The sequence below is a fragment of the Podarcis melisellensis genome, assembly GCF_964234715.1.
Source record: "Podarcis melisellensis genome assembly, chromosome: 6".
Taxonomy (NCBI): domain Eukaryota; kingdom Metazoa; phylum Chordata; class Lepidosauria; order Squamata; family Lacertidae; genus Podarcis; species Podarcis melisellensis.
In genome coordinates this window covers 9,850,775-9,874,671 of record NC_138538.1, presented here as the reverse complement: position 1 = coordinate 9,874,671, position 23,897 = coordinate 9,850,775, and the positions used below count along the sequence as shown (strand labels likewise).

The window sequence follows — 23,897 nt, the reverse complement described above, 5'->3', positions numbered from 1 at the left end:
TAGGTACCAGGCAAAAACATACCTCTTCAATCAGGCCTTTGGTTGGTTAGCATTCTCTTTCCTTTTAAATGTGTTTGTGGAAGAGGGTATTATGGGTTTGTTTTGTTTTGTTATTATGCCTTTTCTGTTTTCATCTTGTATTTTTATGCTATGTACCACCACAAGATCTATGGATGGTGGTTGGTATACTAATTTAATAAACAATAAATAATATTAGGTGTTATATGTTGGCAGTAAAAAGTAAAGGTAAAGGGACCCCTGACCATTGGGTCCAGTCGTGACCGACTCTGGGATTGCGGTGCTCATTTCGCTTTATTGGCCGAGGGAGCCGGCGTACAGCTTCCGGGTCATGTGGCCAGCAGGACTAAGCTGCTTCTGGAGAACCAGAGCAGCACATGGAAACGCCGTTTACCTTCCCGCTGGAGCGGTACCTATTTATCTACTTGCACTTTGACCTGTTTTTGAACTGCTAGGTTGGCAGGAGCAGGGACCGAGCAATGGGAGCTCACCCCGTCGCAGGGATTCGAACCACTGACCTTCTGATCGGCAAGTCCTAGGCTCTGTGGTTTAACCCACAGCGCCACCCGCGTCCCATGTTGGCAGTAGCCAACACCCAATTGCAAACAGGCTGCAGAAATCTGCACCAGTCATGGCTTCTAAACCAGCCAGGAGAGCAGCCTTATCTTCAAGATTACCAGTGCTTGAATCACTGCAGACCAGCTAAGCTGATCCAGGAAAGATTGCAGCTGACTCACTAACCAAAGCTGGTCAGAAACATACCTAGCCACCAAAGTAACCTGAGCCTTAAGCAAAAAGCTAGGTCCAAGAGAACCCACAGACTATATTTGCTGCTTCATAGAGAATGCAACGCTATCTAAAACTGACAACACACCCATCTCCAAGATACAGAAACTACACCCAGCTTCCAGAGTCTCTGGATGTAAACTCAAGCTTATTAAAATTATTAGACAGATTAGCTTATTAGACAGATTCCTGGTGGAAAAGCCTACTCACCAGGATGGCTTTGTGCCTTCAGTACTGGCAGCAGTAAGCCTCTGAATACCAGTTGTTGGAAATCGCAAGTGGGGAGAGAGGTCTTGCACCCGGGGGGCTTGCTTGTGGGCTTCCCATAGGCACCTCGTTGGTAGCTATGAGAACAGAATGCTGGACTAAATGGGCCTTGGGCCTGATCCAGGGGGGTTCTGGCAGGCAGCTTTCCTAGTGCAGGAGGAGAGAACAGTCCCAAGGTCTCTGCATTGGCATCCACTCAGTTTGCAAAGAGTTCAGAATATAAGCAGACACCTGCTGGATCAGACCCATTGGGGTGGGGGGGTGTCGGTAGGACACACATAAACACACACACACACACACACACACACAGAGAGAGAGAGAGAGAGAGAGAGAGAGAGAGAGAGAGAGGAGTCCAGCATCCTGTTTTAAATAGTATAATGCCAGATACTTCCAGGAAGCCCATTAACCAGAACAGGAAGGCACAGCAACTGGCGTGTAGATTTTACTGGCTCTGAAAATGGAGCTTCTAATCTGCCTATCAGGTTAGAAGCAAAACAGGGAGGCAAGTGCTGTGTGGAAATCAGTCTGCCCACTCAAAATATCAACACTATGCATGCCAGACCATCGTATTATAGCTCAGTTGGTAGAACATGAGAACAGATTCCTGCATTGGACTAGATGACCCTGTGATCTCTCCCAAGTCTACAATTTCTATGATTCTATGATTTATTCATTTCTATATTGGAAATCTCTCCTTCCCTCTTTCCTCCCATGCAATGTTCAGAACCTCAACTAAACAATGTAAGGAATAAAATCCAGTGGAAATACAGGAATGGGTCATCTGACAAGAAGCTGATGAAAACTGTAAATCGTTTTCATAAGGCGGCTTGCTGAAATAATCAAGAATTAAGTTGGCTTGTGAAGCTCATTGCAGATGACGCCTACTTGATTTCACTGGGAAGAGAATTCCATACCCCTGGTACCATCCGCAAGCAGAGAGAATGTGGATTTCAGACCTAAATGTGGCCCCAAGGCATTTCAATCTGAAACCGTAGAAATCTGTCCAGACCTCACACCTCTTCCAGACCCTTAATCTGTGACAAGACCTCTGGCTCACCTGGATGGAGTGTGGCATGTAGGTATGTGGCCCCTGAAAGGTTGCTCATGACTGTGTGTGGCTCCTGGCTTGAAAAATACCCTGCCCCTGACACCTAAGACTCCAGAAGTAGTAAACACAAGAGGCCATCTAATATTAAAGACCAGACAAGGTGGATGTGGAGAATCCTTTAGTAAAACAGAAGCCAACTGAGGGTTAGCCAGACTTACCAGCCTTTTCTGGGGCTTGATGAGAGGCCGGTTAATGCCATTCATTTTGTGATATAGACCACAGGCGTTGCACAGGTAGTGCCCTGTCCCGTCTTTCCTCCAAAGTGGAGTGGACATCGCTCCACAGTTAACGCATTCTCTGCCATCTCCGGGGAATTCCTCCAAGAACTCTGAAAGTGAAACAAAAGGTGAGACACATTTCGTTAGGCATTTAAGTAGGGACCTGGTCCCTTCACAGCATCGAGACAAGAGACACCGTAGCACATCTCAGAAATGGTAAATCTCCTACCGTGAAATACAATAAGTCATGGAATGGGAACGATGGCATCAGAAAGCCTACAGGCTAGGTTTTGAAGCTCCTTACAGAGGCTCCCACCAGACATCGTTTCCATTGCATTTATGAAAAATTGTGCTCATGATGGGGCAAGACAGTCACAAGAGAACCCACTGTCAATACTGCTTATACCTTCAATTTTGGGTGAGGTTGCCTCATAGCTTCACATCCAATTGGTGCATATCCCCTTAACTTCCTGCTGAAATCCCACAGGATCCATACCACAAATATTCTGGGTTTATTTTTGTCCCCCTTTTGGTACGCCATAGCCTCTTGGGGCGACAGCAAAATGGTGGCTTGGGGAACGAGGCAGAGGGCCTTCTCTGTAGTGGCACCCACCCTGTGGAACACCCTCCCATCAGATATCAAGGAAATAAACAACTACCTGGCATTTAGAAGACATCTGAAGGCAGCCCTGTTTAGGGAGGTTTTTAATGTTTGATATTTTATTGTGCTTTTAATTCTGTTGGGAGCCGCCCAGAATGGCTAGGCAAACCCAGCTAGATGGGCGGGCTATAAATGAATTATTATTAACTGCAACTGATGAACAGGAGTGAATTCGCCACTAACACCCTTTTGTTGTGTCAATAATGTTAAAGGATAAACCTGCCCCCCAACCTTCCCCCAGAGAAATCCATTGCATTCCATGGGAGTGAAAGAAGGGCAAAGGATTTCAAGGAAGGGTGAACCTCATAGAGGGCATTCCTTCCTGCTCTCCCCAAACACAGCCTCAGGGTTATTGTGTGCACAAACATTTGTAAGTCGGGTATAACATTGGACTAAGGGCAGGAAGCCCAATCAGTGTGACCGAGAGACAAGAAAATGACCACTGTGTGTATATATTTAAGACAAGGGACTGTGCTTGGGCCCTGAGAGAGAGAGAACCAGTCTGGATGGGTTGTGTCTTAGGTGAGAGCCAAGAGGTTGAGAGATCTTGAAAAGAGAGGTGAGTTGGGAGGAGAAAGAGGCATGAGGTACCATCAGTACTCAGTTACAGTATTGCTATCAGTATATATAGAACTTTAGTTGTGATTCCTGCATTGCATTCCTGGACTGGATGACCCTTTGTGTCCCTGACAACTCTACAGGTCTATGATATGAGAAGTGAACACTTAAAACCAATAGTTTCCACTTCGTATTATTGGAAAAGGTAAAAAAGCTAAAGGATCCCTGGACGGTTAAGTCCAGTCAAAGGTGACTATGGGGTTGCAGTGCTCATCTCGCTTTTCAGATTGAGGGAGCCGGCGTTTGTCCACAGACAGCTTTCCGGGTCATGTAGCCAGCATGACTAAACCGCTTAGCCAGAGCACATGGAAACACAGTTTACCTTCCCACTACAGAGGTACCTATTTCTCTTACTTGCACTGGTATGCTTTCGAACTGCTAGGTTGGCAGAAGCTGGGACAGAGCAACAGGAGCTCCCCCCTTCATGCGGATTCGAACCGCTGACCTTCCGATCAGCAAGCCCAAGAGATTCAGTGGTTTAGACCACAGCGCCACCCTACTGTATCATTGGTATCTTCTTCCAGATTGCATTTGGTCCCTGCAATCTGCAATGTGCTGTATGGATTGTTTTGGGGTTATGGGTGTGGCTGTGTGTACTGTTGTAGTTCTAACTGTATTTTTATATGCCTTCCACTGAGAGACGGGATAGAAATACAAACAAAATAGATTGTTAGGATTTCACTGATGTTCACGAAGCTGAGGTGCGTCTAGATTTTGCCCAAGGGGTTTAGGATCAGAGCACTAAAACAATCAAATTTCCAATACTTGTCTCGTTCTTATGTTTTTAAGAGGCAGCCATGTGTCTCCTGAACTAGACAAGTAGAAAAATGATCTACATCCCCTCCACTCAGTCCACACACACACACACACACACACACACACACCCCTTTTCAGTTAATTTCTTGTATTCTTTAATTAGTGATAAATGTATTGTCAATGAAGCAGCCATAACTAATAGCCACTGACATCGGCGGAGACTCGGAGGAGTGTATGGCTTCCATTTGCCCCCAGAAAAACCCTTGCTTTGTGCTGTTTGAATGGGCGAGATGAAGTGTGACCCAGCTTGGTTGTAAAAATAAATGATCGGGATGATGTTATTCTAAGATGATAAAAGGGGAGGCGGAGGAGATCGGGAGACTTCCCTGATTTCAATCAAGCAGCGCTGCTTGCTGACTGGTGGCGACAGGCAGACTGGACAAGACCTGCTGGAATGTCTTTGGCTGATGGAGAAGGTTGGGGGATACTGAGGCCTGGGTATCAATCACACCGACAGCTCAGAGCTGACAAATGACAGACTCCGGGTAGAGGTTCGGAGTCAGTTTTACAGCATGACGCCGCCCAAATACTGACCTCGTGGTAGGCAAGGACTCCAGAGCTCTGCTCCGATGGAGGGTCAGAGCTAAGCCTTCAGGCACACACATTTGCCCTATGCCTTGCTTTTAGGGCTGCAAGTTTTAAACTGGTAGGTCAAGCCAAGGCTTTTCATTGCTTAAAGGAGTCAGACCCATGTTAAATACCAGCAAAGACTGGTTTCTCTTTCATTCCTTGCAGCAGATACACACCACAGCCAAACCAGGCACAAGAGTTTTAATAGTAAGGATCAACTTAGCTTGTCAGATGGGGGGCAATAAGTGAAGTCTACCCCTTCCTGGCTTCACCTCGCTCATTTATTTATTTTTTAAATGGAAGTCTGCCTGCTTGGAGAAGGGCAACTCAATATTTAAGGGAAAGAGGACACTGCAGTTTTCAGGTACTGCACCAAGAATGCCTCACATGCACCTTAGCTGCATAGGCTTGGATCATAAGAGGATATAATTTAGAAGGTGCTCTTGACCAAATAAAAAGGGCAGATTCACAGCCGACCTCCACCAATGCACTTTCAGAACTGAATGCCACTGCAATGCATGAAGAGACCATTACATAAAATAGAGATTGAATCTTATCATCTTAAAATGGAGGTATAGGTACGACAGACACATTTTATCCAGGAGAAAGATAAATATAGGGAATATATAGATATGGGCTGCATCCAGCTAGTGCTTAATCAAGGTGAGCTGTGCAATCCTATGCACAGGCAGAAGCAAGTCCTACTATGTTTAATTTACTCCCATCTAAAAGAATGAACTCCTGCCAACCTAGCAGTTCGAAAGCACGTCAAAGTGCAAATAGATAAATAGGTACCACTCCTGCAGGAAGGTAAATGGTGTTTCTGTGCGCTGCTCTGGTTCGCCAGGAGCAGCTTAGTCATGCTGGCCACATGACCCAGAAGCTGTACGCCGGCTCCCTTGGCCAATAAGGGGAGATGAGCGCTGCAACCCCAGAGTCGGTCATGACTGGACCTAATGGTCAGGGGTCCCTTTACCTTTAAAAGAATGAACAGGGTTGTAGCCTTAACTAGAGTGGGTGCCACATGAAGAAGACCAATGCATGTGGTGTTCTTATTGTCATTATTAGTTATTCAGTTTCTTACCTACCCTTCAATACAAGGTCCCTGCAGTTTAAAAATGCAAAGTTAAAATCAATTTAAAACAAATGTCAAGGTATGTATATGAAGAGTGTTAAATGTGCATGCATACTTGAAAGTGAACATATGCTAGTCTACATTTATAAATGGAATTGCATTACATGCAATCCAAAGTATAGGATGTGTTAACTACACACCAAGATGACTGCCTCTCTGGTGCCATGTGAACAAAGTCACATGCATTTTAGAGAAATGCTCCCTCATCCAGTTGAGATCTAGACATAATGTGGCGTGTTATTCCCCACCAGTTTCAGATTCTATATGCGGTTGGGCTTTTAAACGATTGATGGGCCAAGCAAAGTCAAATTATGTGGAGCATCGGGCAAAGATACATAAAGTGACAGATATGCCCGAAGACTATTTTGCTGATGACACCCACACACTAAGGAAGCCAACCCATGAAGTCTACCCAGAGGAGACGTCTATCATGCCAGTGGAGGCTGGTCCATTAGAGTGAATATGGCATTGCCCCACACCAACCTGAGTCTGCCCTCAGGCAGCCTCCACCTGCCTATCTTATATCTTTCATCCAATCCATAGGGTGGCAGTGCCTGTCACCTTTCTCCTCCTCAGTCTCAATGTTGCTCTGGTAGAACACAGCAGGGAGAAGGATGGGGTCCTGTCGTTGGTTCTGGCTCTCCATCTATTCTTGGACCTTCCTTCAGTCTGCCTTACCACTCACCAATGGACTCCAGTCACCAATGCAGGTCACCCAACCCCAATACACAAGAAGCATGCAAAGGAGCTACAACCATACTCCAGTGGTTGCTGGTGCAAGTCCCAACATGGGGGCTCTTTGATCTCGCATGAAATGAAGGTGGATAGCTTGACAGTAGCCAGAAACAGGAACCCTGTGGTGCAGTTTGCAAAGCATGTACAGGCATGCTCAGGGGACTTCCAGTTCAAATCTGCACCAGGGAATTCATCTTCCCTTTCCAGGTTGCAATCATCAAGTTGAAAAGGTGATGGCCAGCAATTGGGTGTCAAGATACACCGTATCCTATGCACTTCCATGGTAAAGTTGTATGGGAGGCTTTTGACACAGGAGTGGCTTTTGTTGTCTTGCCTTTCATTGAAGTCAATGGGAGGGAAATGTCCCGTGCCAGAACTGGTGGTATTGCCCAATGATAGGAACATAACCATGTCCTAGAGGCATGGTGAAGTATATCACCCAAATTGCTGGCATCAGAGGAGTTTGACTGGTGTAGCTGTGATGCCTGTAGAATGTATCTGGTGTTGCAGAAACATAGCCCAAAAACTCCAATACAGCAGTACCTAGGGTTACATAGACTTCAGGTTACAGACGCTTCAGGTTACACACAGAAATAGTATCTCGGATTAAGAACTTTGCTTCAGGATGAGAACACAAATTGTGTGGCGGCGGTGCAACAGCAGCGGGAGGCCCCATTAGCTAAAGTGGTGCTTCAGGTTAAGAACAGTTTCAGGTTAAGAACGGACCTCCGGAATGAATTAAGTACGTAACCAGAGGTACCACTGTACAGGAATGCACCCTTAATCGATAGAGTAAGGTAAAGGTAAAGGTACCCCTGCCCGTACGGGCCAGTCTTGACAGACTCTAGGGTTGTGCGCTCATCTCACTCTAGAGGCCGGGAGCCAGCGCTGTCCGCACACACTTCCAGGTCATGTGGCCAGCGTGACGAAGCTGCTCCGGCGAACCGGCACCAGAGCAGCACACGGAACGCCGTTTACCTTCCCCCTATTTATCTACTTGCACTTTGACGTGCTTTCGAACTGCTAGGTGGGCAGGCGCTGGAACCGAACTACGGGAGCTCACCCCGCCGTGGGGATTCGAACCGCCGACCATGTGATCGGCAAGTCCTAGGCTCTGTGGCTTTACCCACAGTGCCACCTGTGTCCCTAATCGATAGAGAGAGAGGTTAAAAATAATTAAAAGGGTTTCTTTGGCTATGTCTGAAGGAAGAGGAAGAACAAGCTAATGGTAGGTCCTCTGTATAGGGAACATGGAGAAATGCTATTGGGTGACAGAGCAACACCGAGGAGGAGACAACTGACAATTTAAGAAGGGTGTTGACAAGCTGGAACATGTGCAGAGGAGGGCAACCAAGATGATCAAGGGTCTGGAAACTGAGCCTTATGAGGAATGGTTGAGGGAGTTGACTATGTTTAGCCTGGAGAAGAGGAGACAGAGAGGAGATATGATAGCCATCTTCCAATATCTTAAGGGCAGTCACATGCTTGTTTTCTCGTGCCCTGGAGGGTAGGACTCCAACCAATGGCTTCAAGTTGCAAGAAAGGAGATTCCAACTAAACATTCGGGGGGGGGGGGGACTTTCTGACAGTAAGAGCTGTTCAGCAGCGGAACAGACTCCAATGAGAGGTGATAGACTCTCCTTCCTTGGAGGTTTCCAAGCAAAGGTTGGTTGGCCACCTGTCATGGACACTAGTTTAGATTCCTGCATTGCAGGGGGTTGGACTAGATGACCCTAGGGATCCCCTCAAACTCTTAAGCTTCTGTGATCTATTCTTTATAAATGAAAAATCAGGGACCGCCTTTCCCCCTCTATTCATTTTGGGTTACTGAAATAATGTTCAATTTATTTCAGTATTTATACACTTTATATAAAGCTTCAGTAATAAACCCTTCAGACAATGAGCTCCCATTTCTATACAACAAGTGGCCATTGTTGTAAAGAGGATCTATTTAAAAGTCATTCCACAGGCAACTTCAAAGAAGAGCTGTTCCTATTTCTCTCCCTAGAAGAAATGCCTCGTTTTAAAACAGGTCACTTACTACCTATATGGTTTTGTTTTAGCCCTTTCATTTTTGATAAGTAAAGGACCCCTGAACACTAGGTCCAGTTGTGGCCAACTCTGGGGTTGCGGCGCTCATCTCGCTTTATTGGCCGAGGGAGCCGGCGTACAGCTTCCGGGTCATGTGGCCAGCATGACTAAGCCGCTTCTGGCAAACCAGAGCAGCGCACAAAAATGCCGTTTACCTTCCCACCAGAGTGGTACCTATTTATCTACTTGCACTTTTACGTGCTTCCAAACTGCTAGGTTGGCAGGAGCAGGGACCGAGCAACGGGAGCTCACCCCGTCATGGGGATTTGAACCTCCGACCTTCTGATCGGCAAGTCCTAGGCTCTGTGGTTTAACCCACAGTGCCACCCTCATCCCTTCATTTTTGATACAGCAACTTAAAAATACACAGATCTGCTGCTCTGTAAAAGGGTTACCTGCTCTGATATGTAGAGATATATTCTATGTTAAAATCATCAAACCAGGGAAACAAACAGAAAGCATTTGGTTTTCAGGTAAATACTGTTGTGTACACATGTGCCCATACCAGAAAATAGAATACAGTCACCCTCAACTCATTCATGGGAAAGCTTAATTGAATACCACTGGTTTATTTCCAAGTGAAACATGGACCGGGCTTCATATCTCGACATTTAACTCTGGATTGCAATCAAGGGATATGTACTTAGCCAAGCCATTGTAAAAACAAACAAACAAAGAAAAGTATCAAGTTCACAAACTGAGAAAACAGTGCTGAATGCTTACTATCAAAAGAAACCAACCCTTGCAGCTCATGGCACATTAAGAGCAAACAATGAAGGAGGAATAAGCAAGGCTTAAACAGTTTATGAAAAAGGAATTGCCTCAGTGCTAATTTGTTTCAGTGATGCACAGCATCGCTCTCTCCCAAGGATATTTAGGTAAAGAATAAAGGGACCCGTAACCGTTAAGTCCAGTCGCAGACCACTTTGGGATTGTGGCGCTCATCTCATTTTACTGGCCGAGGGATGCAAATTCAACTGATCCCTCCCACCGTCAATCCCTGTGGATACATTTCACATCACAGAGCAACAACCCAGTCTTATTATATGTTTACTTCTGAACTTTCAGAGAGCTGAGTAGGGTTTACTTCCTGATTAAGGGTGCAATCCTAAATGCACTGGAATGTAAGAAAAACTGGAACCAGGATTTGCATTTTGAGTAAATGAACAGAGGACTGCACTGTCGAGAATGCTGATTCTAGTCACTGAGCTATTAGAAGGTATAATGATACATACATGGGGGAAATGTATTGATTTGATATGAAAATTATAAATATGCTTAATATTTGATATGACTTTTAATATGATTTAGCACCCCTATCCAAAGACAAGTTATTTCAAATATCTAAATAATTTAGTTGATCACTTGTTTGATGGAGTTAATCTGTTACAGCTCAACAATTTCCGTAACACAATAAAATAAAACCACACACCCCAAACCTCAGTAGACGTATGGCTGTACAAAAAGATCAGTAGACTGAATTCTGTAACTTAGATTGCAAAACTGATACTGACGGGGATGTAAATGTGCTGTGCAGTTTAATGCCATCCACAATATGTCATATTCCAGGTAGACACTCTGAAAATCAACAGTCTTCAGTTATTTATTTCAACAGTCCTCCTCTAAGCATGACTTAGGAATACAATTCATACTTCCAATGACTCTGATCTCTGCAAGCTCAGAAAAGAGAATAATCAAGCAAAAAACTGGTGGTTAAGTTTGAAAGGAGTTGTTAATGACATGCTCCTTTGCAATTTAATATATTGATTTAAACAGCTGAGAAAATTCCAAATGTAAGTAGCAGGGAGGGAAAAGACATGCCATTTTGATACTGATGTAAGTGTAAAGGGACCCAACTTTGTTGTTGTTGTTGTTGTTGTTGTTGTTACATTGTGGAAATTCCTTGCAGGTTGAAAATGTTGCATTTTTTCACTTTCATATTCAGAATTATTTCACACCCCGTCCTGGACTCTTCTGCTGAAGATCAGTTTACAATTTAAGGAAATAATGTACACAAATAGTACATAGAATTTCAGCCTACTAGCCCCACAGAATTAAGTTCAACTCACTTCTTATGTGCTTATTCGAAAGCAAATTCCACTTTTAGGGAATTTGTGTTCAGGGATCTACTCCCAGATCACCAAGACACAGGATTAACAGTCTTATTGCCTACTAAACACCTATATTATTATTTTGTAAATCCTAAACTGAAAGCCTGAACCTCCATACTTTTGGGGGGGGGAGGGTGTAGATTAATACTGCAATCAATTAAACTTATTTCAAAGTAAAAAAACAAAATCCAGTGGTTTAATTAGGGCTGCAGTCTTCTGATCACTTACTTGAGAGTAAATCCCATTGAAGACAGTGGGATTTCTGAATAAAAATGCACAGGACCTGTCTACAAGTTGCAGCTCCTAAATACAAAAACAATGCCTTTTGGAAATCCAAGAATATTTCCTGCTATCCTGGGGAGACCTGGTTCCGTGGGTTTTGCAAAATCCAGCTGAACTGAAAGGGCAGCGGCGAATTCACTTCGCAAAGGGCTCTTTTCTTGTTTCTTTTATTCGAATGCGAAAATATTTCCAGCGATGAAAAGTAGGAGAAAGGCAGTGTTTAGAATGGCGTTTCCCGGTGCGGGGGGTGGGATTTGGGTCACAACCCCCAAATTTTACTCCCGAAGCCTTTCCGTTCACTCTGGCGGTGGGACTCAAGGTTAAAGCACTTTTTCTCCTTTTAAGAGTCGGGGACTAATTCTGCTTTGTTCTTAGGATAAAGATAAAGCGCGGAGAAAAGCAGAGACAGGGCCACCCAACCAAGATAACAAAAGATTAAGTCGTCTTTCAAAAGGGACTTCGGAACAAACAAAGCCCAAATGCAGGGACAGTTGCAGGAACCAGATCGAGGCAGGTTTTATTAACCAAGCGCCTGCTTAAGAAAGTGCGTTTGGCTGAGATTCTTTTCTGTTTCTTTCTTTTCTTTTTGTAAAAAAAAAAAAAAAGCAGTGTGAACCCAAAGCGAAGCGAAGCGGCTTTGATGGTCCTATGGCTGGGCGATTTTGAGCGGGTGTTGATAGATGGTGCCACGGCGCACGTAGCCGGGGAGGGCGAGAGATTTGTTTGGGCGAAGGCGAATTAGGAGCCTTGGAGTCTGTTCAGATCTCAACTCATTTACCCCAATAAATTACTTTTAAAAGGCGAAACGGCTGTAAATCTGCTCACCTCATTTAAACACCAAACAGCGTCACCTCTGAAAGCTGCACAACATGGATATTGTGGAGAGAGGCAGATTACTCCGGGCGCCCGAAACCACCGCTGTTATTTCTGACTCCATGGGGAAAGTGTAACCCCGTGGCTCTTTCATAGCCTGTATGTGACTATAGAAAGGCTATTCACCAAGGCAGCTTTGGAAGGGTGCAACAACAACAACAACATCTTTTTCCCTTCTGAAGTTTCGCAAGGAAGGGTTTGGGAAGAGAAAAAAGGGTTTGGGAAGCAACGAATCCCGGCAAAATCGAGGGCTGGTTGTGGAATGGAATGTCAGAATCTTCTGCCTGCTTACTTAAGAGGAAGCCTAATTGAATTCAGCGGATTTACAGTCAAGTAAACATGCATAGGACCAAGCTACATGGCATCAAGGTACAGATATAAAACTTCTTGCATGTGTTTTGGAGACCAGCCCCATTTTCCGCAGGATTGTCAATCTTCCCTTGTCAGTCACTCTTCTTGCAAATTCCAGTATTAAACTTTGAGCCATAATCCAATTCAGTAGAAACACTCACCAATTTAAAACTGGAATTCAGACCCCTGTTTTGAAACGATTCTTTTAAAGCGACAGATAAAATCTCAGGGAACTGGGTTTTTAAGTCAAATGTCCGAAGAACAGAAGATGGTCCTATTTTTAATCTGCAGTGCAGATTTGAAGAGTGCCACATCTTTCTTTTTTATGTTAACAGGTGACAGCTAACAAGAAATGTTATCAGAAAGGCAAAATCCTCACCAGGCACCACCTTACTACAACTACAACCCTTCCAAAATGTTCCCAGGAGAAAGCCCAATTGCCTCCCAGCCCAATGGGACAATATGGTATTATCCTAAAATATGCTGCAATGGCATAGAAAATAGCTGATAGCATAGTGCTAGTCCCCATGCTGAATCAAGACTTCCCAGTTCCATTCTGAAATCCCCTACCGATGAAACTCACTGGAGTGCAGTTGTTCCTTCAAAAGAAATAAGAGATGTGCACACTTACACCTACCCACCCAGACCCAATCCATGTGCAAAGCAAAGCAAGGCCAAAGTTTGATATAGATGAGCATTTGACCCCAGAATTCCTTCCCATTCGCGCTGCTCTTGATGGGGGTAAAGATCTAAGGGCAATATGCTGATGAGGCACAGGGAACACTCCATCCCTAGTTCAGATCTGGAAGTCATGAACTCAGAAGCAGACTTAGGGGCAAGTGCCCTGCATGCAAATCAGCGCCAACTCACTTCCAAATGAACATTGACTTCAGGCTAGACCAGTGGTGTGCAGTGAAATTTTCCGCAGGGGAACAGTTAGGCCAGAGGCACCAGCTTGCAAGGGCGATGGGGTGGGGGAGTCACACGCTCCAGGCCTCTGACAAGATACTGCAGCCCTCCTGCCTCCTTCCCAAAACCAGGAAGGTGAAGAGAGAGCTCTTGGACCCTGTTGGAGCATCATGCCTCCCTCCCTGAGCCAGGCAGAAGCTTCCCGGGCTTTAGGAAGGAAGTGCCAGGCTTTGATAATTTAATTTACCAGGAACATTTAGAGGACTAGTCTAGTCCCCCTGGTCCACTTGACTGCACACCATTGGGCTAGATCCTGCACTCTCAGTCTCATGTCAGCCCCATTGCTATCTGCATTCGTAGAAATACTTCAGAAGTGCTGTGAACATTTGATACAATGTAGTGTGACAATACAGAGTGTTGCCATCAAAGCCTTTTCTCCCTCTTGGAGGCAGTTTTACACACACACACACACACACACACACACACACACACACCCCACATACTGAATAGAAGTCACTTTGCCTAGGAAACGGCATAACACCTGAACAGATATATAACGACACAGAGCAATTGCACACTGAGCAAAATGCACCTAGGTTTATGAATATATCGAAAGCTACTGCCAGCCAAAATATATCCAGCACTCAAGTGCTTACTGAGAGACAAGCAGATTAATTCATTGCCTGAAACAATCTACGTTGCTCCTTCCCATATAGGGCATGAAAAATATCCAACTGTTTTTTTCAAGTTCCTTTGCATCCGAACACTAACTACAGTGATCAGGCACATATTCTAAACCGAAGGCTTCCCATATATTGCCTGTCTGCAGCCACACCAAGGACAGAATTTGGCTTCCAAAGCCATGTCCCAGGCACACCCCCCAAATAGTTTTTACCATTTCCAAGCCAAGACAGCATTTGCTGGAGATTCTTGAATGCTAGGGTGTGGGGAGGATTTGTCTTGGCCAAAGTTTCCATTCTTCTAATATTCCATGGTTCCCTCTCTCCAGTGCCCCCATTTACAACACTACCTCTAGCAGATTATTCCATAAAGGGAAACTTAGCATTTTTAAAATGAATGATGTAGTTATGCATGCACCCACATAAAACAAAACAAAACTCTGGGACAAACTTTGAAGCCAATTTCAAACCAGCTTAAGAACACCAAGAGAGCCATCAACCTAGTTCAGCTTTCCGTTTTCAACAGTGTTGACTCAAATGCCTTCTTGCCTTGGCTTGGCTTTCAGATGCACCAAGGGTAGCCATCATAGCCAATGTCACTCAGACACTTCTTGGAAGCTTCTTCTTCTTAAATAATCCCCTTTTCACAGACCTATAATTTCCAGAGGACCTTAGAGGAGAACCAATTACGAATCAACTAGATTCTGGTTTCAGTACAGCCTTAAAAGCACTCTTAGGCCATGGGTGGTGAATTTCTGTCCCTCTGAATGTTGATGGACTCCAGCTCCCATCATCCCTCACCCTCTGGCCATGCTGACTGGGGCTGATGGGTCTGAAAAGATCTAGAAGACCATAGCTTCCCCATCCCTGCCTTTGACTACATGCACATTTTGACTCAAAGTGGATTTACAGAATTTTCCAGGTTCTGGAACTGGGGTAGGTTTGCTCAGTGGCATAGCGTGGGTTGTCAGCACCCGGGGCAAGGCAAGTAATTTGCGCCCCCTAACCCGGATGGGGCAGAGAGCTGCGAGTATGAGCGCCCCCCCCCCAGATGTTGCGCCCGGTGCGGCTGGCCCCCCCTGCAACCCCCGCGCTACGCCACTGGGTTTGCTTATGACAAATTAAGACCAGAGACAGATTGTAGGTCAAACAGACATGTACTGAACACAGTGTGATACACTCAACATAGTCCTTGTTTGCATAGAATGCCAGGTCAAACCATGGCTTAGTAAGAACATGTAGGCTTCTGGAAAGGAGATAGTGATTGTTTTGAGCTTCCAGTCATTCTGCTGCTGCATCGAGTGAAACCATGGTTTGGCTTAGCTGCATGTGGACTGAACCCAAGCTTGTGGTTTAACACTCCCAGGCAAACCAGAAGGGCAGATTTTGGTTACAGCTCATGGTTTATCAGAAGTGAGCTAAACCACAACCCTGGGATTGGATGATGCGCCAAGCCAAACCATGGCTTCAGTCAGTGCAAGGCAGAAACAGAAGGGCCCGAGGAGAAGCAAAACAACTCTGGCTGACACTCTGGGCATCTGTGTGCTTCCTCATTCATGTTATGACACCACCATTCAGCTTCATGTTATGCATGAACCGGGCCATAGACCACACACTTCTTTAACATTCATTGACAGGTGTTGTGGACTTTCATGGTGCTTTTTAAGCAACTGCTTTAATGATAATTTCTGGACAAAAGAAATGGGTGATAAGGCCTCCATCATAATGCCCTCAGGTCTGAATAAAGTGTCCTACCAGGGATCAAAAGGCCCTCAATAGCAGAGAACCATGTGCTCTTGGAATGGCTTCTGAGAGTTGGACTGGATGACCCTTTGGGTCTCTTCATGGGTGTAGCCAGGATTTATGTTGTGGGGTGGGGCAGGACACCCAGCTGTTAACATCCTCTGTCTGGCTCTGTCCAGCAGATTCGGAATGAAATGTCTCAACGACCGTTGTTTTAAATTACTTTCTTTTGACCCCAAGTGCTCAGAAAAACCTGCCAAAAATCTTTCTACTTTTAGTGAAGCATCTTTACTTATTTACTTGATTTAGGGGCCCAGCTGTCCCCCTTGCCCCCTAGCTATGCCCATGGGTCTCTTCCGACTCTACAATTCTATTAGTGGGAGATACGCTACATACCAAATGTGGGTCTCCGGCCAGGCAAGCCCCCCTGTCGTGTCTGAAGGCTGTGCAAGACGCTGCTCTCAAAGTGTCCTGCAGTCCAAGATGGCGGTATCTCCGCAGAGCTGACGTAAGCCCCAGGATAAGGGCTGGAGTAGGAGCCGTTGACCGAGCGCACCAGAGCATTGCCATACTGGTCGCGCCCCCCAGTGCCCAGCAACAAGGGGCTCTGGTAGCCTGCCTCTCGTCCGGCACCGCTACCGCCAGGGGGGCTGTGAGAGTAGGAGAAGCCCGGCGGTGCATGAGGGCTGCTGCCATTGAAGTGCGAGGCCTCGGCGCTGGCCGGCTGTGCCCATCCTGGGTGGCTGCTCAGGGGGTGGCCCTGGTGGGCAGGTTCGCAGCTCTGCAGGTAAGGCAGGCTCTGGAGCATGGAAGGCATGCGGCTGGTGGGAACGTAGACGGCCGGGCTGGCTGGCGAGTGCAGGAAGTTGCTGGAGTCATGGGAGTATGCCGATTGGCCAGGGTTGGGGGCAAGAGTTAAGCTCTGGTACATTTTGTATCCTTCAAGGCAGGAGCAGCGCAGCTGGTGGGGCACAAACAAGGCAGCTGGACGGCAAGGGTCGGAGGTTTGACATGAAGAACTTCTCTAATCCTCCCTGGCCGATACAACTGAAGCAGCTTTCAGGCACCTGGAACACAGGAGAGAGGAGAAATAAAGAGATGCTTTTGAGTCCTGTATCTTGGCTCCTTCTAGCAAATGGCAAGTTGCTTCATTCAGCCTTTTCCTTTCCCCCTCTTTTGCTCATCTGTCAGTTACATAAAAGAAATAATTCAAAACATTCACTCTAGGGTAACATCCAGCTGTTCTGCTATCTGCTAAGCAATATTGACCCAATCTTCAGACCCAAATGTCTCAAATTCATTCATTTTTCTTTGCACATAAAAAATTCAAAAGGGGTTCTCTAATTATTATTAGTAGTAAATGTGAACAATGATTTTTCTCTAATCAAACGTATCCATTTTGCTTCCTGTAGCTTGCCCTAAAAAACTTAGCAAGAGTGGTTTGAACATCACAGCAAAGATCAGAAGGAAGACTGGAACTCACATCATTTGAAATTTGGAGTGTTCAACATTTTTTTAAAAAAAAAATTGCTCACATGTTTTAACAGCAGCTTTACTGTCAAAGATCATCAGTTAGTAAAATGTCTCCTAAAAAAAACCTTAAATAAGTTTTTAAATAATAATAATCTCCAGTTAAATGAGATTATTATTATTTTTTTGCATCAATGACTTGAAAAGGGCTGCTAAATATAAAGAGGCAGCACATTTCCATAACCTAGCCTATTCTCATATTATTATTTTTTGCCCTTTCTCTAACTAGGTCAGGGTAGCAAACATGCAGGTACCCCATTGCTGTTGCCATTCTTAAATTATGAAATGTACAGCTTTCATGTTCAGCAAGGGCAGCATAAAGCTAAGGAAATATAAGCTATACAATTAAGGGAAAAGTAAGATCTTCACAATATCCCCGTGAGGTACAATAGGTTCAGAGGGTGAGCGCCTAGAGAGCTTTGTTGCTAAGGGCAAAGGGATGGACAACTCTGTCCTGGACACCAGCCCGCCAGTTCTGCTGTGGTTGAAGCACTTTTGAAAATCAGAAGCCAGATGAGAGACATTTGCAGCTCACTGATGCCCTCCATCCATGTACCGTATATTTGGAAGTAAGGCCCACAGAGTTCAAAAAGGCTTGCTCCCAAGAAAGTCTGCAAAGGATTGCATTCTCGGATCTGGACCCTGGTGCAGCTCACAAGCCACTAAACATCAAACTCATGTAGATTCCAGTTGTCCCTATGCTACACCCCCCCCCCCAGTGTATAAGCAACACTATGGTGACTTCAGTTTCTTTATGCCTACCCTGCGTTATCCCACTGAGCCCCATAGGGTTATGTTGCAATGAATGAGTTGAGGGTCACAGCCTGCATCTGTAGTCTGACAGACGGAAAGAGAAGTGGAACAATTGGCTATTTTTAAAAGTATTTTACAAACAAGAATGCATTGTCTGTGCCCTAAAAGCAAATTCTTTTGCGAGGCTACATGGAATTTAGACCCACCCATGTCAGTGGTGCTGATCCCCTAGCAAGTGTGCATTGCAGTCTCCAAGCACACTTCCCGACAGGGCCTTACACAGGGAGCCAGTGGCAGAGAGCTCAAGCCTACTCATTTTGTGGTAGTCCTATCACCCTCATAAGAACAGCCTCCAGGATCAGGCCAAGGGCCCTTCTCATCCAGCACCCTGTTTTCACAGTGGCCAACCAGATGTCTATGGGAGCACCAAAAGCAGAATCTGAGTACCACAGCAGTTGGTTTACTCTAGAAGTAGTAGCTGAATCCACTTTGAGATGCTCTAGTGATTAGTAATTGAAATATTACTGAGTTGCAGCCAACTAAGTCCTACTCCAAGCAGATTCATTGAAGAGTCTTGTGGCATCTTCAAGGCTAACAAATTCACTGTGACATAAGCTTTCAAGGATGGGGGATCCACGTCACATGCCACCCAGCAGGAATTTGCTATATTCAGAAGTTGTGAATTGAAGCATAACAGCATTCTGACTTTAAGTGATTTATTTTTTATTTGCAGGGGCAGAAATATAATTTATGAACCGAAAGTCACATGGAACCCATTGGAGGCTCAAAAAACGACACTGTTAACCAGATGGAATATCCTCTTCAGCTGTGAGTGAGTTGATCCATCTATTACGAATTAACCAAGAGCGAGAGGCCTCATCCAGATAAGTTTCTTCCTTGCCACCAAGTTGAAAAGCTAATCTCTTACATATACTTCTGGTGAGCATGGAGAACACATTGGCATGAAGTGTGTCCAACTAAAATAATTAAGCATAAGCAGTGGTGCTCTTGGTGGGGCGGGCATATATATCATAAGCACCACCATATTACAGTAACTTCCCCTAAACCCCCAGAATAGAACAGACTACCAAAATGAAACAAAAAGCAGTACAATCCTCTGCATGTTTATTGTTAATGATTTAATTTTTATAACTCCTCCCAAAGGAGCTCAGCTTACCATCTGCTAGGAATGCAAAGGATTAAAGCACCTTACACACACACACACACACACACACACGGCCGAAAGCTTCAGAATAAGAAAGAGAAACACTTAGCACACAAATAACATGTGGAATTTACACCCAGAAGATGTTGTGATGGCCACCAACTTTGGGAAAAGATTATATATATGTATACATATATACAGTGGCGTAGCGTGGGTTGTCAGCACCCGGGGCAAGGCAAGTAATTTGCGCCCCCTAACCCGTGGATTTTAGCAGGGGGCAGAGAGCTGCAAGTGCGAGCGTGTGCCCCCCCAGATGTTGCGCCCGGTGCGGCCGGCCCCCCTGCACCCCCACGCTACGCCAGTGCATATATATATATATATATATATATATATATATATATATATATATGACATATAAAACTAAAATACAATGAGCGATAAGTGCTTAAGGAACACCAGGAATCTATTCAGAAGAAATTGCTTTTGGAAGGCCAGGTTCCAGGAAGGAGCAACAAGGAGAGGCCAGACAGAGCATCAAGAACCATCCAGCTGGCCATGGTCAAACACAGAACGGACTTTTGGTCTCATTTGGCTGTCCTTATTAGGCCAGTGGATTGTGTGTTAACTGATGCCGCAGCCTCCAAGTTCATTTATGGTACACCCCGGTCCCAAAAGCGCTGTCAGGGTTAAGTTGCATCGCCCCAGATGGATAATGAAGCCCGTTTAGAACCACATTGCCCAGTTGTGGTGAATACACTGCGCCGATATAAATGCAAGCCATAAATAGGATACTCTCTGTGCGCTGAACTACATCCGAAAGCTCAGCCTATAATATTTAGACAGAAAGCTAGCAGCTTAACAGTATACACTGCAACACAGTCGCTCTTAACTGAGTTTGGAATTGGGCTAAGTACTAACAATTAATCCTGTGTGCTCCTGGCATCCACAGTAGATTTTGTCCTAATCATCACATATATGTGTAAATAAGTCCCGCTTCTTTGAAAAGAACCATGTTCCAGGTAAGTGGATGTAGATTTTTTGTCCTCAAAGGGGTTATCAACTGGCGTCAGAGTTTGCCACCATAGATGTAGTAACAAATTGCATTTAAAAAATAAATATTAGTAATATTACTGCTGCTAAGACTATTTGCAGACGATTCCCCCCCTTTTTAATTGTTTTTATTAAGGATTTTCTTGGGTTATGATTTCTATGCCAGTCTACTCAGAAGCACGGCCTAAATTCAATTAGTTGGCTCCCATTTAACTGCAGTTCATGCTCCATGCCATTTACAAGGGAAAAAGTCGTGCAGAAATTGGTGAGCCATTTTTGGACCCAGAACTTTGGAAGGAAAACCCAAGTGTTATAATCTAGGGCTTCATAGTTTTTCTTCTTTCTTGGAACACTCTTGAATTATTTGTCCTCTCTCCCCTGCCCATAATGGTTTGGATAATTCAGATCTATGAAAGCTCTCCCCAAAATTACACTACTATCCTAATAGCCACTTGCCACCCTAATGACAATTTTGAGAGAGAAAACCAAAAGCACTAAATCCACTTCCACGAAGGTGGCATTAAAATACAGACTTTCAAACCAACCCCAAAACCTCATCCCAGATATAAAAGCAACACTCTGCTAGAACATTTCAGAGAGCTAGCAATGAGTTAAGAGTGCTGGACTAGGAATTGCCCGAGGTGAGGGTGGACTGTGTTCAAATTCCACTCAGCCAAAAAACTACGGTACTTTAGTGACCTTGGAAATGGGTGCTTAACCTATGACTCTTTTTAAAGTTTCAGAAAGTAAATAAAGAAATAAAGTAGTTGAAGGATGAGGAGGTGAAGAAACATAGAATAAGTACAGTCCTCTGAATGTTTACATGGAAGCAAATAATTCAGCTGTTGTCCAAAAATAAATAAATTGGAAAAATGCATAAAATGAAAATAGTAGAAACCCTTTTGAAGAGTTCAGTAGGAAATCCAGATCTCTGATCCATCACATATTCAAAAAAATATATATAGGAAGCCCCCATGCCCTGCAAACTAACACTGCAGTTGGAGGGCACAAGTATTTTAATTTCACTAACACAATTTTATGCAATACAAAAAATAGCAGCAAACTTTCTGACGTAGTTAGCGGGTTTTGGCTGCTGAAACACAGGGACCAAAGCAGGACGAGTTACTACGGAAGGCCGACTTAAACTTACACCTATAACCTTTTACTCCAAAGTAAGCCTCTGGTCTTAAGCAGCTCGTGTGGCTGCGACCTCGGTTGCAGTCCCATTCACTCGGAAGTAAAGGCTGTCGCGGAAATTAAATGGGATTTCCAGTGCGCCAACTTCGCTTTGAGAGGATCTCTCGAACAGATTTAAGTTTATTTCCAACGAGCTGTAGGATCGGTAACCAACTTCGGTGCCCTACGCAGGTTTCCTTGCGGAAACAAGAATTCCCCTGATTAGTTTCGAGGATTAGAATCCCACTGACTTCAGAAGTAAACTTACTTCCGAGTAAAGCATAGCTTGGCTCCATGTTTACTAGGAAGTAAAATAAAATTTCGAGGAAGAAGCTGAACACACTGAATTCCAACTCAGAATTAAGCGGTTCACGATAGCATGATTTACTCCGAAGTCAGTCCAGCTGCGCTTAACTCCGAATTAAAACTCGAACAGGATTTGCAAGATCAGATTGCAATGTTTTGGGGTTGCTGCTGTTTTGCTTTGATTTTTTTGCACGGATACATGCAAAGGTTCTAAAGAAGTAGAAAGCCATTAATGCTAAAATGGGACGTAAAAATCTCCAGTGTATTTGCTTTTAGGATTCGGGTGGACCCAAGGAAAGCAAATTCAGTAAAGGGGATCGGCGGCGGCGGCGAGATAGATCCCCTGCAAGATCTATCTAATAGGGAAAAGGAATGCGCTTCCTAGGCCCATCCTATATAACCAATCCTCTCGTTAAACAGGGCGGAGGGGCGCGTCTTTTCCCTATCTGTTCTGCTGTAGGAAAACATTATCTGAACAGGGTTCCCCCACCCTTACAAAAAAAAAAGGATAAAAAAGAGGGGGGAATTAATCAGGAAACTCGTAAATCACAGACACGGTTATCAATAGTGGGTCTTTGCAAAGCTAATAGAGTCGTCCCCCCCCCCCACGTTCCCTTTTCCATTTCTCCGAGTGTGGCATTATCTGGGAAGATAAGCCCAGCTTGCACGAGAGATAATTTAGAGAGTGGGATACTTACGCTGGAGAAGGAAAACTTCTGAGTTGAGACGATTCGAAACAAAGTATAAGAATTAAAAAAAAAATCCAAAAAGGGGGAAAAATCCCAGGAAAAAAGGAAAAGGGTTTGCGCGTGTAAAGGGAGTCTAATCCCAGTATCTCCCCACCCCACCCCCTAAAAAAAAATAAAAAAATGCAAAAGGGGTTCTTGCTCAGCAGCCCATTCCTTTGAAGCGCGGCTCTGCTGCGTCGCCGCTGCTCCGGCTGCGCCTCTTATCTCTGATCCGCTGCGCTGATAGCTGCTGGGGACCCGGCTCGCCTATCGCGCCTGGGAGACGAGCTCCTCTCTCGCCTAATCTCGGCCTTAAAGTGATTCCCTTCATCTGCGGCTCGGCCCCTTTACGGCGGGGGGGGAGAGGGGGGCCGTGTCACGTGACCGCCCCCCCACCTCCTGGCAAGCTGGAGAAAGAGAGAGGCATGTAGGGCAAGGTTGGGTGGCGACCATTTAAAAAAGGAGGAGGAAAAAAAGTTAGGGAGATTTCCCTGCCCCGAAACCAGAAAGTAACTTAAGGGAATTTTTTAAAATTTATATTTCTATTTTTTTTTAAAAGCAGGATATGGATTTCTCTTGCGTTGCAAGGCCTCTTGATTTCTCCCTCGATTATTTCCTTTCCAGAGCTGCCTCCCCGGCTGGCAGAGGGGGGGAACTATAGTTCCCAGATGTCTTCCTTTTAGGGGAGAAATTGGCTTTTAAATGTCTGGTGTGCGTGGAGGTTACTTGATTGACTGGATTGCCAATCGGCTACCTCCTCACCGGGAAAGGGGGGAAAAGACCTAGTTACGGTTTTGATAGCATTTTTAAGACGGATTGCTTCGGAATTGTGGCCTCTGATGTCACCTCCAGCTTCGATGAGAATCAATTTCTATAATTAAAACTGCGGTTGGGCGGAATTTGAAGGCTATAACCCTTAAACACCTTTGCATGGGAATAAGTCCCTTGGGCTTCTAGTTGAGTCAACAACGCAGGCAGAGTCGTGCTACGTTTATTACTTCTGGGAAATCTCATTTAACATCAGTGGGACTTTTAGAGTGGGTTTTTCTCTCTCTCCAATCTCTCAGAAGTCCCCCCCCCCATTATTTTTCTCTGTTCTGACCGTTCACCCCTATTTTGCCGACATCTCTCCCCCCTTTATGCAATCCTTGTCGACGTTTTCCCTTAGGTTCCAAGTTTTTCGTATCGTTAAATCCCAGTTATTCCGTATTCGCTTC

General features: G+C 44.9%; 1 protein-coding gene across 2 annotated transcripts in view; it reads right to left on the bottom strand.

Moving 5' to 3' along the window:
* The window catches only part of GATA5 (GATA binding protein 5), a 52,752-nt gene that overhangs the window by 11,071 nt on the left and 17,784 nt on the right, over positions 1–23,897 (bottom strand). The window contains exons 1-3 of one of the 2 annotated variants that reach the window (XM_081917140.1): positions 22,651–23,041; positions 16,369–17,039; positions 2,338–2,507 (exon numbers count right to left, since the gene is read on the bottom strand). In XM_081917140.1, coding sequence (XP_081773266.1) covers positions 2,338–2,507; positions 16,369–16,903 — 705 coding nt within the window. In that variant the 5' untranslated portion in view covers positions 16,904–17,039; positions 22,651–23,041. Of the gene's footprint in view, positions 1–2,337; positions 2,508–16,368; positions 17,040–22,650; positions 23,042–23,897 lie in introns of those variants that run through there. The other variant, XM_081917141.1, reaches the window with a different exon arrangement.